The sequence below is a fragment of the Acartia tonsa genome, chromosome 10, assembly GCF_053477335.1.
Source record: "Acartia tonsa isolate MP-2025a chromosome 10, ASM5347733v1, whole genome shotgun sequence".
In the NCBI taxonomy this organism is placed as follows: domain Eukaryota; kingdom Metazoa; phylum Arthropoda; class Copepoda; order Calanoida; family Acartiidae; genus Acartia; species Acartia tonsa.
The window spans coordinates 21,585,869-21,600,389 of record NC_137269.1 but is presented as its reverse complement, the minus strand read 5'-3'; the positions used below and the strand labels follow the sequence as shown (position 1 = coordinate 21,600,389).

General features: G+C 30.5%; 1 protein-coding gene across 1 annotated transcript in view; it reads right to left on the bottom strand.

Moving 5' to 3' along the window:
* The window catches only part of LOC145329631 (myosin-4-like), a 73,841-nt gene that overhangs the window by 27,753 nt on the left and 31,567 nt on the right, over positions 1 to 14,521 (bottom strand). Inside the window, exons 17-35 of the mRNA XM_080173949.1 lie at positions 14,292 to 14,386; positions 10,417 to 10,516; positions 9,656 to 9,757; positions 9,300 to 9,375; positions 8,714 to 8,787; positions 8,433 to 8,508; positions 6,913 to 7,039; positions 6,416 to 6,593; positions 5,861 to 5,982; positions 4,304 to 4,429; positions 3,539 to 3,609; positions 2,776 to 2,863; positions 2,287 to 2,379; positions 1,887 to 1,980; positions 1,684 to 1,746; positions 1,194 to 1,325; positions 989 to 1,103; positions 785 to 834; positions 170 to 236 (exon numbers count right to left, since the gene is read on the bottom strand). Of these exons, the coding sequence (XP_080030075.1) occupies positions 170 to 236; positions 785 to 834; positions 989 to 1,103; positions 1,194 to 1,325; positions 1,684 to 1,746; positions 1,887 to 1,980; positions 2,287 to 2,379; positions 2,776 to 2,863; positions 3,539 to 3,609; positions 4,304 to 4,429; positions 5,861 to 5,982; positions 6,416 to 6,593; positions 6,913 to 7,039; positions 8,433 to 8,508; positions 8,714 to 8,787; positions 9,300 to 9,375; positions 9,656 to 9,757; positions 10,417 to 10,516; positions 14,292 to 14,386 (1,849 nt within the window). The remainder of the gene's footprint in view (positions 1 to 169; positions 237 to 784; positions 835 to 988; positions 1,104 to 1,193; positions 1,326 to 1,683; positions 1,747 to 1,886; positions 1,981 to 2,286; positions 2,380 to 2,775; positions 2,864 to 3,538; positions 3,610 to 4,303; positions 4,430 to 5,860; positions 5,983 to 6,415; positions 6,594 to 6,912; positions 7,040 to 8,432; positions 8,509 to 8,713; positions 8,788 to 9,299; positions 9,376 to 9,655; positions 9,758 to 10,416; positions 10,517 to 14,291; positions 14,387 to 14,521) is intronic.

Here is a 14,521-nt window from a genome sequence, read left to right as displayed (position 1 = left end):
GGATGAAAGAACTGACCAATAAACAAGTTCCATATTAGCAAGCTAAATTGATGACGATTTTCCCCCATTCATAATATCCACGTATATTCTACATCCAATGTTAAGGAGCACCAAGATCTGGAGAGGACTACCGATGTACCATTCAGGTAAAATTAGCATAAGCCTTCCTTGACCATACTAAGATGAGACACTTTGGCATCTGCGTTCTGAAGCTCTTCACTTGCCTTCGCATTCACCTAAATTTATATATAGAAATAGTTGTATATAGCATCGTATTGACAGCTTTCCGCGGAGATTAATACAAAAAAAGATTTTAAACAGTTTTGTAGGTCCCAAGGGGCCACAGATATCAACTGGTAGTAATTTTATGATTTTATTTTAATTTCAGTGGAAACCTGTTTTTGATACGATGCTATACTTGATTTTTCACTATGGCTGGGAACCAGTCCAATCAATACTAATATTAATCGGTTTCAAAACCATATTTAAAAATTTCATAGGTAAGTGACTGGACCCCCTACATCGTCCAAGGAGGTTAATAAGTTCTCGTCCATTTATTGTTCAACACTAAGTAGAAAACATTTTGCGGAGAGGGAATATTTTCGTGACCTCCCCCACCCCCAAAAAAAAAAAATTGTGTTAAAACCTAATGATAATATTTCTATTGTTTTATTTATAATTTTTTAACATTTTAAAAGATATGGTTGTATTTTTGTTTATCTAAAAGGTATAACATTGTATTAAAAATTTAAATAATATTTCTAATTTTGAAATGTTATCCTACCTCTTGAATATGCTTCTTTTCTTTGTTCAACTTGCTGATAAGTTCATCCTAATCCAATTTACATTCAATTAACTTTGATTTCAAAATATATATTTGCAAAGATGACACATAAGTAAAAAAAAACTGGACAGTCAATTTAGATAAATGACTATGCAACATAATTCTATCATCAAAGTTTTCAAAAGTTAATAGGCGTAATTTCCTTATTGGCAATTTCATCATTGAGTGATCGCATCTGATGTTCCTTGTTGGCTCTGTCTTCTTCTGCCTTGTTGACATGAACCTCCAGGTCAGCGAGGTCTCCTCGTGCATTGCTAACCTGATCAGTAAATAAATATAAGATTTCCAATTTTTCTCCTGTCATAATATCCACGCATATTCTGTATTTATTATATATATGTTACTGTACCTCAGCATCCAGAGCCTTCTTATCCTGTATGAGTTGTTCCTTCCTTGCCTGCTCCTCGGCAACTTTCTCCTTCATGTCCTCTATCTGAGCCTCCGTGTCAGCTTTCTGTGCTGCAGCTTTAGCTTGATGCTCCTGAACAGTAATTTTATGTGCTATTATTGTTCCATCATCTATAGTGCCCTTGCAAAATGGGAATAGATGTCACTGCTTTTGGGCCTACCTATTCTATTAACGTTACCCTATAACCCATACCTTTTCTATGGGGTTTCTTTCCCCCTTCCCTTTCTCTTTCCTTTTACTAAGACGTCAATAGAATAGGTAGGCCAAAAGCTGTGACATCTACACTAAACACAGCTACGCTAAAATTATTTAAGTGTATCTAAAATAAGTTTTAAAAAAAGAAGGAAGCATTGGAATGTAAATTAGTCTGTTATCCTAAGTTTAACCGGATTACTGCAGGATGGTTCATGTGCTTCTAATTGTTTTTTACCTGGAAAGATTGGAAGTCTGCCTGTTCAATCTCAATTCTTTTCTGGAGTGCCAGCTTTTCATCCTGTAGGAATTATTATATGATATGTTTTTGCTAATATGTAAAATAGATTTTACCAATGGATTTAAAGAATTACATGGTTTTAGCTTTTTTTGGCACTGGAAAATATCAATGAAGAAAAAAAAACATAATTGTTACTATACCTGGATTCTGACATTAGCAACCTCCAGTCTTTTCTTTTCTTCATTTTCAGCCTGCACATCATTCACTGCCTGGCTAGCTGCATCTTCCAACATTCTAGATAGATAGATAGTTAGATAGTTAGTTAGTTAGTTAGTATGGTGGGGGTATAAGTTGTCTTTTTTTTATGGAAATGAAGAGGGGTTGGTAAGAAGGGGAGGAAAAGGGGAAGTAGGTCGTGGGGAAATTTTCCTTGAGAATTGTTTGTCAGAATCACATTCCCTTTTACCTGGTTAGATAGATTGTAAGATTGATTGATAGTTAGATAGTTGATAGATAGTTGAATAGATAGATTGATTGATGGTAAAATAAATATAAAAATATCAGAAATTAGTTAACTTTCAAATATGAAAAGATGAATACCTTATTTCTTCTTCAATGTTGAGCATTCCAATGAGAGGTTTAGTTTTCTGGATAATAGAATACCAGCCCCAGTGACGTAGGGTCAGATAACGTCTAAAAAGTAAAAATTAATATTTGTAAGAATATTAAAGAAAAACAAGGATGAAACATCCTTAAAAGTGTAGCCTCACAAATCCAAAAGTCATTTAAATATATCCCAAAACTATTTAAATACAGGATTTATATAAAAGATCAAGAGCACGACATTTGAAATATTGTTTTTTGAAAAGCCAATTAATAATCATCAAGTTTTACATTAACATACATTGTGACTTTCTTGTACATGGTAATGATTATAGAGTTGCTATGCTTCCTATATTGTACCTAACCTTTACAGGAATCATCATGCCAAGTTTGAAATCGATAAAACAAGTTATAGATTAAATTATCTGTCACAGACGTAAAGACCGAGCCTAAATATAGAGAAGCTTCGCTTTAAAAAAACTGTACCTGAAGCATCTCTGAATTACAGTGAGGAGATCTCTCTGATTTTTACGTCTCTGATACTCCCTACGTCTTACCCGACCATAGCAAAATCCTAGAGAGATAGGTTAACTCAAGATTAATATATAGGGATAAAAATTGAGAAATAAATTAATCTTTTTATTAAATATTCCTTAACTGTTCTTAGTAATGTTCTTTACTGCGTCATAACCAAAGACATTAAAAGTTGTTCGTAGTCAGGTACGCGACATAAACAGTTAGAGTACGGGAGAATGCCTTTGCCCAAAACAAGCGCAATTCATTAACATGTACAGCTAGCACTTCCAGACAAAGGTAATGTAATCAAAGGGTTGGTTGTCTTAAGCGTGTGTTACCATATAATCAAGCACAGCAATTAAGTACTGAGGTGGATTCTTAAAAAAAAATTGCCCCACTTATCGCTTAGTGGGGCAAAATTGTTTTCGTGAAAAATCCACCAAAATCACATTAAAAATCTACAAAAATTAAACAAAATCATATGTTAATAACCCTTCACGAAAATTTTTTTTAAGAATCCACCTCTGTTTTTTTGCAGCTTATGTTTTTGATAGAAGAAAAAGAACACCCTCTTTTGCACTTTATGTTGTATTTATTAAATCTGTATTCAAAACTTTTTCAAAGTAAAAACTATTAGTTGTAATTACCAAAAATGTTTGTATTTTGGAAGAATGGGTGGAGAACACAAACAAGATGAAAAGGCATAATAAGTCAGATCTACTAAAAAACATACCTTGTAATTGTCTGAGAAGCCTCTGCACTTTTTCATCCCTGATTTCTTCAAGATAACCCAGAACACCAGCCCTAAAAAGTTTTCATTAAATCTATACAAACTAAGAGACTCAATAAATGCAATAAAAACATTCTATGCAACCATTTAACATTTATTCCAATCACTTATTTCACCCTATACGTGTGGTAATGTTTTAAGTATGTTTTTTTAAATAGCTTTTCTTATATTTTTTTCCAAGCACTTATTACATAAAAAAAATCACCCAACCTTTCCTTTTTTTGTGATATATATTCTGCCGCTTCTCTATAAATTGATTTTGTTAATCCAAATAAGTTATGTAAAAGACTTTTAATAATCTAAAATTTAGAATTGCTTAAGATTAAGCATCAACACTTTGTCATAAACTATCATTATTATACCATGTTAATTAAAAATGTTCATTATACTTTACTGTTTTTACTTACTTACATTCTTACATTAAAGAAATAAATTAGTCCAAAATCATCCAAGGACAGTTTTTAGGGATTCCAAGAATGAAGAACTCAAATATTTTAGTGGTAAGCAAGTTCCTAACGGACAAACAAAAAAAATCTTATTACTTTAACTAAAAGAACTAGCGGTTACGCCCCTAGAGGCACCTATGGATATTTTCTTTTTATATTTTTAACAAATTTAGAGGGGGGGGGGGGGATTAGTACTTTCTAGGCACAGACGGACACGCAGACAAACATCCTGTTACTTTTATATAAGAATTATATTTTTAACCTGAAGAAAATTTTGGTATGTCCCATCCTGTATTTCTCATTGTTGAGCATTTCTCCACAAATAGTGGAGGTGGCCGCTTTCTGCTCATCCAGCGAAGTTGCTTGCACGGACTTCAGGATTCCATACCTAGACAGATAGAGATAGATAGATACACTATTGAATAAAAGAGTATATAGACAGAAAGATAGATAGATTATTAGAAAGAGAGATGAATGAATAGCTAGCTAGATAGATACAAAATAATTAGAAAAATAGTTTAGATGGCTCTTTGCTCATCCAGGGAAGAAGCTTGCACGGACTACAAAATTCCATACCTATTTTAGATAGATACATAGATAGAAAGATAGATAGATAGATGTATTTCAACATAAGCATACAAAATGATAATAATATTTCTTACACATATTTATAAAATTTTATGCATAGTTGGATAGATAAACTGATAGATGGATAAATATAAGCTCAATCAAAAAAGTGGCTTGCATATACTTTGGGATTCTAAAACCATTTTTGAGACATATAGATGAATATTTAAAGTGTGTATTTATTTTTATGTTAGAAATAATTGTATAAATGAAATTAGTATACATTGAAATTGAACGTTTATACACTGTTGACTATTAAAATTGATTTTAATTCAGCTGTAAAGATTGAGTTGTAAGCTAAATAAAGAAAAATAACGCTTCATAGTGGTGATCACTTTAGGCATTAAAATTTGTATAACTTAAAAAGGAATTTTGGATCATTTTTTAAAGATAAAATAGTTATAAATACGAGCAGTTACTTGTTTTTTTCCTTTCTTTTAAGTAAAACATAAAATGTTTTACATGGTATGTTTGACTCTTAAATTATGTTGACCGTGTGCCTCTAAGGAATTTTCTTATATTCTCCATGGAGAAATGTTTTAAAGAGCATAGTTATAGATAATAAAGGATATATATTGGCATCATAAGATATACTACTATTAGAGGTTAAAGAATGTCTTTTATATCTTGTAACCAACTTCAATATATCTTGTTCTTTAAAGGTTAAAGGGACCCCCCCCCCCTTATACTTATTATCAATTTTATCAAAAATAAGAAAGGATGTATTTTATATACCTTCAGTAATATGGTTATTGTGATATAAGTTGCAATTCTTTAATCTTTACTCCAAGATTCTCCACCAACTTTTGTACAACGTAATGTTCCAATTTTAAGAAGTTTTTATCCAATTTTGTATAGCTAACAAAGGCAGGGGTGTGCACAGAATATACAATTTACAAATCATAAAATGCATCTTTTTCTTGCCAACTTGTTTGTAGTGCAGATACTCTATGAAATATTTTTTCCTAAGCGAAACTTTTCTAGAATTAGGGCCACAACTCTTTTATATTCTGTTTATATCTATCTAAATTGACTTTAGCAAAGTAATTAATAATTTAATATTGTTACAAAAATCAGCCTACAAAAATTAAAAATTGTAAATCAACCCTAGTAAAGCATTGATTTCTATTTAATTTTGACTTCCTGTTTATTAATTTATAATTTTTCCCCTATTAAAAACTGATAATTATACCTGAAAACAAATTCTGGATATGGCATCCTGTTAGGAAATCCCCGCATACAGATCCTGATACCCTCCAGCACTCCGTTACAGGTCAGTTGGTGCAGCACCAGGCCAGATTCTATCATTCCAGGCTACATAGATAGATAGATAGATGGATAATATATATATTTATAAACACTGAAATATAATGAAATGATAATATTAATTAACATTTTTTTGAGTAATGCAATATTCTGATCTATTTGTAATTGTAATTTATTTCAAATAAAAATATATGCGTCCTTTTACTAGTGGCAATTAAGGCTTTTTTAAAGTTAAGCCAACCCACCCCTAATTTTTAATTAATATTTTTAAATAAAAAGTAAAAAAAAAATTTTGGTGGGGAGGAGGATCATTTCTTTTCATTGGCGATTGGCAAGGAGGGTGGTTGTACCCTCCCCTAAAATAGGTATAAACCTTGTACCAATGAAAGCTACATTAGAGAGGAAAACAATATCGGTTCAGCGGTTAGCGAGATCCTCCGGTACAGACAGACAGACAAACCTGGATAATTTCCATTTTTACCTGTTTATGATTATTAGGAATAATACAACGAATGAAATGAGGTTCAGTGGCATGCAGAGTGCTCATCAAAGAATTAAGCTGCTGTGTGTAGAAGGTGGACACTGTCTTAGCTCCGCCCCCTTTCTTCTTCTTACCCTTCACGTTCATCTCCTCCTCCCTTCCCTGGCCGGGATGGTCCCTAAAATTGATTTTTTTCTCTCAATATTATTTAAACTGTAGCGTTTAAATTACTGCTTAAGCTTTTTATAGTGCTTATAAAGAATGGGATAAATTTAAAAACTTCTGGCCACAGTATCCTTGCTATGAGGTATTAAACAATTCCAGTTTTGAAAGATTTCATTTATTTTAGACAAGATTAGTTTACATGAAAACTTAGGATCTTTCAATTAAAAAGCCAGCAGTCCTTAGTTTAGACTGTAAACCCCCAAAAATGCACAAAAATCTCTACAAACGGCAGTTATTTATTCGTCAAATTTTCAAAATACTAACGTTTTTACCTGAAGAGGTGTCTAATGAGTTTATTAGTTCCAGATTTCAGCTGTTCTATGACTGTATCATTCAGAGGATCCTTGTTCTTCTCCAACCATCCTGTCACATTGTAGGACACGGTTCCAGCATAGTGAACTAGAAACAATTTAATATCAAGCTGCAGTAGAAATGCCAAACACTTTATTTAATAAATTTAAACTGAAGATGACAATGTTAATATTAAAGAAGGTAAAAATTATATTAAAACGCTAAGATAACAACTTATAGTTAAACACTTCAACACGTTAAAAAGGATTGTACTTTTATTTCTTATGTTTTAATGATATTTATTTGTTATTTGAAACAATTACAATATTGTCTGACCTTAACAAAGGTTAAACAATCCAATTTAATATTTTTCTTTCTCAATTTTTAAAAGTAAATTTTTCTTTGGTCATTATCTCCTGGGAACCTTCCCTGTATCTATAACAAGGATGACAACATCCATAAAAGCAAAGCTCTAAAATCAGAAAGAAGGACAAACGAAAATAACTCTTGTAAAGTGTCGAAAATTTATAAGCAGAACATTCATTTCTAAGTCTAAACGAAATTGTATATAAAATTGATGCTAAGTTTTCTAAATTGTAAATGATAATGCTAACATGTCTATTTTAATATTTATAAACTGCAAAAAATGTTGTCAAATAAATAAAAATCAGCATGTTTTAATGTTCCTATAACTGTCTTAGGAACCATCACGCAAAGTTTAAAATCGAATGTACACTTCTAAGATGCCTAAATTAACAAAAGAGCTAACCTTTACGGACCGACCCTAATTATAGAAAAGCTTCGCTATTAAAAAGCTTCTGTGTAAAGAAGAACCATATTGGTCTTTCTCAACACACAGTCACATACACACACACACACACACACACACACACAGAAAGTCATCATACTTTTATATAAGAATGTGAAAAATAAATTATATAAAAGCTTATCAATAGAAGAGACGTTGATTGTTAATATAACATATTTAATATTGCATCTTTTGGCCCAAGATTTACAGCTCTTTCAAAGTTTTTATATTTAAAGTAGGAGAAGGAAGACATAGACATAGATAGGTAGATAGAAATATTTATTTTTATTTTACTTGAGTTTTAATTAGGGCTCAATCAGCTGCACTATATTTGGTTGCAAATTATGAGACAATAGTGGATAGTTTTGCTTAGGGCATTTATTTCCAAAGTGAAAAGGGATAGTTGCCTGGAATGCATTTTAGAAAATGATTATAAGCATAAGCTACTAGTATATCATCAAACATATATAATTTTGTATTACAATAAATAACAACAATTAGACATCACTAAATTAATCATATACAACAAATTTTAATTTTTACTTAAAAAACTAATATTAAATGTTTGTAACCAACATAAAAAAATTACCTTTAAATAAAACCTTTTAAAACCTATCTACATAAAAAATATTTGAAAAATCCTACCCGGAAAGAAATTCTCTGAAACCTATTTATAAAATCTTTGAAACCTACCTATGGCAAAATGTGCATTCTTGTCACACTTGGTGATAGCCTTGACAAAATTGGCAGACTTGCCGAGGTGGTTGGCCTTCACAAGAATAACAGGGTTCGATACCACCCTCAAAGTTATGTAATTTCAGTTTTATCCATATAAAAAAAAGGTTTGTTTCTGTAGCTTGGTAATTTTAAAGAATTACCATTTTGCTTTTTCTAGAGACTATAATATTATTTGATTAAATATACTTTTTAATAAACTTTTTTACATTATATTTATTATTAATTTCGGACCCTGCCTTGAGTTTTTCTTCAAAAGTCCTGTCTGTTGCTTTCGGAAACAAAGATTCTTCCTCTAGAATTGCCAGAATACCTGTAAAAAAATAGCTTAAAACCTGTTATATTCTTATAATTTATGTTTAAACAAGGACAATAATTATCGTAGCATTGTGTTATTATGTTTTTGTATTAATTGTAAGTTATATATTGATATTGTCTACTAATATAGGAATATCATACTTGGAATGATTGCGATAAAACTATGATTATTACCAAAAGTATGAACTGAGCTGGATCTTTAAATGTGTAGCCGTTGCCGTAGCCGTAGCCGTGGATGAAACATGGATTTTAGGATGTTTGAATTGTTTACGTATTATTATTATTATTTTATTTCATATTTTTACTTAAAATCTAAAAAGTGGTTGTGATCTAAAGATCGCATATAGCCGTGGCCACGCGAAGACAATTTGATTTAAAGCTCGCTATTAGGTTAGTGGCTGTACCTCTGGCAGCAGCAACGGCAACTTCTACACATGTAAAGATCCAGCTCTGGACAAACGGACATATTAGTTATACAGTAGCTGCGCTAATAAATATATAACTTACCAAGAGGTTTTTCAAACATGGTGATGCAAGCTTGTAGATCCATACCAAAGTCTACCATCTCCCAATCTATTCCCTCCTGTAACAATTCATTATTTCCTTAAAATTATAACCATTTAAATTTGTGTAAAAAGTTTTGTGATATTAAGAATTAGAATACAGAATATGAATTACTTTTCTTTGCTTTCACTCAAACTTAATTACCTATTAACCACCAAAAACTTCATTTTTTTTAATTTTTAAAGAAAAAGAAAAAAGATCATATTGTTGATTTAAACAAAAATCCTCAAACTTAAAGGTTAAAAAACTTATTACATATACCTTAAAATTGAAGGATTCTTTTCTTCCGTTAATTTTACCTTTAGGTATTCCTCCTGTTCCAATACAAACATATGATGGTTAAAGAACTGTTGAAGTTTTTCATTACAGAAATTTATACACAGCTGCTCAAATCCATTATACTAAAACATATAAATTTGTTTAGGTAAAAAGTGTCTTTCAACAAATCTTATAACTAAGTTTTCAATTTAATAGTTTCCTTTTGCAATAAATAAAAAAATTAATCAATAGTATCTAATTTTGCTGCACTTATTATAGAACTTTTTATCAATAATAAATAAGTGATGCTTCCCCTCGAACACAGTAATAGTGTCTGACTGATTATGACGTAACAAAAAAAATTAGCCAATGAGGGGCCACTATAAATTTTACCATTGGTCAATAATGGCCTCTCATTGGCTAATTTTTTTGTTACGTCATAATCAGTCAGACACTATTACTGTGTTCTTCCCCTCAAAGTGCCTATAGAGCACTGAAACCTCCCCTTCTCAAAGTTATGAAATAAATTGAAATCAAGGAAAATTAGGAAATTTTTTCTTCTGCTAAAAGCCTTAATCCTGCGGTGCCCTAACTCTGCGGGGTTCACCAGAACCCAATATAACCTAACCTAACCTGATCTAAAGAAATAAACAAACAAACGAAAAACAACCATTTTCATATTATTTAAAATAAACTTAAGGAGAAACCGTCAAATTATTGTTAAATGTTTTGTTCAGGAGTAAAATTTGCCATGTGGTTCGATACGCCCCACTTATGGACGCTTCAGGTTTTGTTTATTTACCTCAAAGATTTCAAATCCAGCAATATCTAGGACTCCAATGAATACAACTTTCTTCATGGTATCATCAACAAGAGTCTCGTTACACTTTTCAACTAGATACCTGGGTAGATATTTAGCTTGATAGATTAGATAGATAGATATATAGATATAAATTAAAAGATAATTGTAACTAAAGATTGCTATAATGCTGAAACATGATGTTTTACAAATAATATTTTGTTATTCATTCTATGTGGAAAATAGATAGATAGATAAATATATAAATAGGTAAATAGAATGTTAGAAAGACTAATGGATAGATGTTTAGATCAATATATTAATAATTATAGATTGATTAAAGGTCAGATAACAAAATCATTAAACGCCATGTTAATGTCAAACTGCTAAATATTTTTTTTCTTTTTTTTTAAACATGAATAATATCATGAAATCAAAGAATGTTACTTTGCTCCAATTTTTAAAATTTAAACATGAAATATAAACACGTTTATTGCTTGTTTTATGATGTATTAAAAAGGGCATTTATCAAGATTTATCTTTTAGAAAATATTGCTTTATGGCCAGTCAAAGGACATTCTTAATGTTTATAAAATAAAATATTTAAATTATAGCAGCATGAATGGTGTTGTCTTATTAAGATGTTTCTAAAATCAACAAGGGTCCGTCCCAAATATGTATTCTGTTCCTTTAATTTTTTTAAAAGTATTGAAAGTGTTTATTTCGTTTGTCCTTCCTTCCGTAACTGATAACTGTAATCCTTAATTTAGGCATGTGTGTTGTCCTATTGATTTCAAACTTGGCATTGTGATTCCAGTTAGGTACAATTTAGCTTAACATAATGAATTCTAGAACAAGAACTTTTAATGTCATAAGCTAATCATAAATATAATCAAGTCTAGAATATGTAAGCATGCTCTTAAAGAGAATCATGTATTTTAGCAGTATTGCAACAAATTTATGTGCAATATTGTTTAGACTTATACATTTATATTCTGATTATTAAGTTAATTTGTCTATCACTCCTACAGTCTTCGTTTTTATGGATATTGTCATCCTTGTTTTTTTTCTAAAGTTTAATATTTTGCTGTTTATTTTAAAATTTACTTTAAAAAATATAAAAATTTTGAAAGATTTACAGCCTTGCTAAAGAAATCAACAAGCCTAAATATCAGATTTAAAGAATCCCTTTACTTTCCATTTATGACTCACCTTACCTGTATAATATTTGTTTATGGATTTGAAAGTTTAGGCTAGTCTAACAAGGTTATGAATGTAGGAAGTGCAAAAAGTTTAAAAGAATAATTTTCATCACTTGAGAATTCTTATTTATAGAAGAGCGATCTGTAATATATCGGTGAAGCTTATTACAGGTCCAGGAAAGGTTTATTGAATTATAAGATAATATTAAATACTTACAATCTATCTAATAAACCTGAATGTAAAATTTAGAGAGAAGTATCCGAAACTATTTGTGTCAATGTTTCTCCCCATCATATAAACAAATTCAAATTCATACATAGTGTCCAACAAAAAAGTTTATGTAAAAGATTCAAGTTGGGAAAGTCTAGTTTTTTGTAAAAAATAGCTTTATGTAAAATTTAATGCAAAGCAATTTACTTTGAAATTGCAAAGAAATGGAATAACGAAAATATGAATGACTACATGAAAATTAGCCTTTTTTCAAATAGGTTAAACTTCCAAAGTGAAAGGCCTTTTTCAACTTTTAAGTGGTTCCACTAGTTTTATATTTAAGTTGCTAATAAATTTGGCTGAGAGACTAAAACATAAAAGTAAAGCACTAGAGAGAGAAAGGGTTAAATAACTGTATTTCCCTATCGCAACGACCTTGTGCCGACTCTCAATTAGGTATTTTAAAATCAACCAATGGTAAAGGGTATATCAGCACAGTCAAGTAGCGGAAAACAATTTTCTAGCAGACGAAAAAGATCATTGTAAAAGAGGGTAGGTAGTAATCTGTATATACATCTGTACTGATCTGTTCCAAAAACTATAAAGTGGAATGGCAATTTAAATTGTATCACTATAAGCAAATATTGAAAAACTTCGATTTAATTTTTTGTTATCCACCCTGTACAAATTTCACACAAACACACCTTTAAACAGAATTTGTAATTGATACACCATTTAACATTTAAACTTTAGCCTAGAAACATAAACAAAACTGTCAAGTAATAAACAGAGAATGAGCAGGGATATATTGGCCTTATTTCAATAAAAGGGATAGTTAGATAGTCCTTCTTATTCTAAAGAATTAATCTCATAATTTGTAATTTTACAACCCGTGGAAAGATGTTCGATGGGATAATAGTTATTTATCGCATCGTATTATAGAAAGCTTTCTGTTGATAACATAATAAAAATTATGAGATTTAAACCTGTTTTATAATCCTGGACCTTTTAATTTTAAGATTTTCATTTATTATTCGTGGAAAATTTTCTGTAATACGATGCTATACATGATTTTTCAGTATAGCTGAAAACCGGTTCTAATCCAGCGGATATAAGTCATATTGGAAGCAATACTGAAAATAAATATTCCAGTTGTTTATTTGTAGATGAAATGGCAGGTAGAAATTTGTTCTGAATTCATTTAGACGATTGATATTTTAACTATTTGCTTCTATTTTTCCACGAATCCACATGTTTAACTTTTGTTAATTTATGCTTGTAACTTATGGATGTTGCAATCCTTGTTAGCATATCAAGGCCGACAAATTGATGTACATCCCCAATGATAATGCACAAAATTACTTCTCATGAAGATTAAGATTAGTGGTTGAAACGTTTGACCACTCAACATAATGAAACAACCAATTAAAATCCACTTAAGTCACCAAAGTTGTAAAGCAAACAAATAAGAAAACGTTATTATAAAACTTTGGGGACTAGTTTCATAAACAGCCTATTGTCCCCACTGTTTCTGAGATCAATGACATTACTTTTAAAGATAGCTAATCAAAGTAAAACTAGAAATGGAAAAGATTAATTTATCAAAAATATGCCAAGAAAAACGTATACAGATAAAATTCACATCATATAAATGTATACTTTTTAATGTTTTCTTAGATGACAAAGATACTATAAAATTGCTCTATCTGTAGATTTGTCACTATAATGGCGTTCATTCTATTCTAATGCATCATTCATAGCTGCTTCTATTAAAAACATTTGTCCGAATGGATGTAGAATATAAGTGGATATTATGACAGGGGAAAATTGTCGTCAATTTAGATTGCCATTTCCCCTGTCATTTGAATGGTCAGTAAAGTGGGAGACGATGCAGTAAAGAGGATAGGAGGGGGAATTCGTAAATTTAGCCCACTGCGTGTGTTTTACTTTTTAGAGAACATGGAAATCTGGTGTAATAATGACCATTTGTTTTTTGAGCAACTTTTTCTTTTTTTTTTGGAGATATTTATTTGTGTTAATATATATATTATAAATATACAATATTTAACTTTTAAATCGCAGAAAATTTACGTATTAAATAAAACTTTAATCTTACATTAGAAATAATTTAAATGAACATGTTTAATACCAACAAATTGTTGAAATTAAAGATCAAGAGACTTATTAAGAATGTCAATTTAAAAGTTAATAGGAAATTAAACAGATTTTTGTTACTTTCAATTTGTATTTTATAATCTACTAAAATTTAAAATCTGGCTGAAAAAAAAAATTTGAAATAAATTGTTTATAATTAGGAACTCACTAACCACTGAATTAACATAGTTATCCTATACAGTTTAGCTTCTTAGAGGTCCAGGCAAGGTTCATAACTATTTTATGGTGGGGTAAATCCAACCTCCCCAGATATATCGCCATTAAACAAAATCCCCCTTTAAAAAGCTTACCTGAAAAGACGTTCATACAATCCTCTGGCAACTCCGGCCACTGAGTGATAACTCTGGTCAATATTCTGACCCTTTGTCACCCATTCTGTTCCAACCTACACAAATATGGGAAGCTGTCTTTAGTGCTCTAGCAAAATGGGGACAAATGTTACTGTTTTTAGCCTACCTATTCTATTGACGTCAGGAAATACCCTATACTATCCCATATTTTTTCTAGGGGGTTTCTTTCC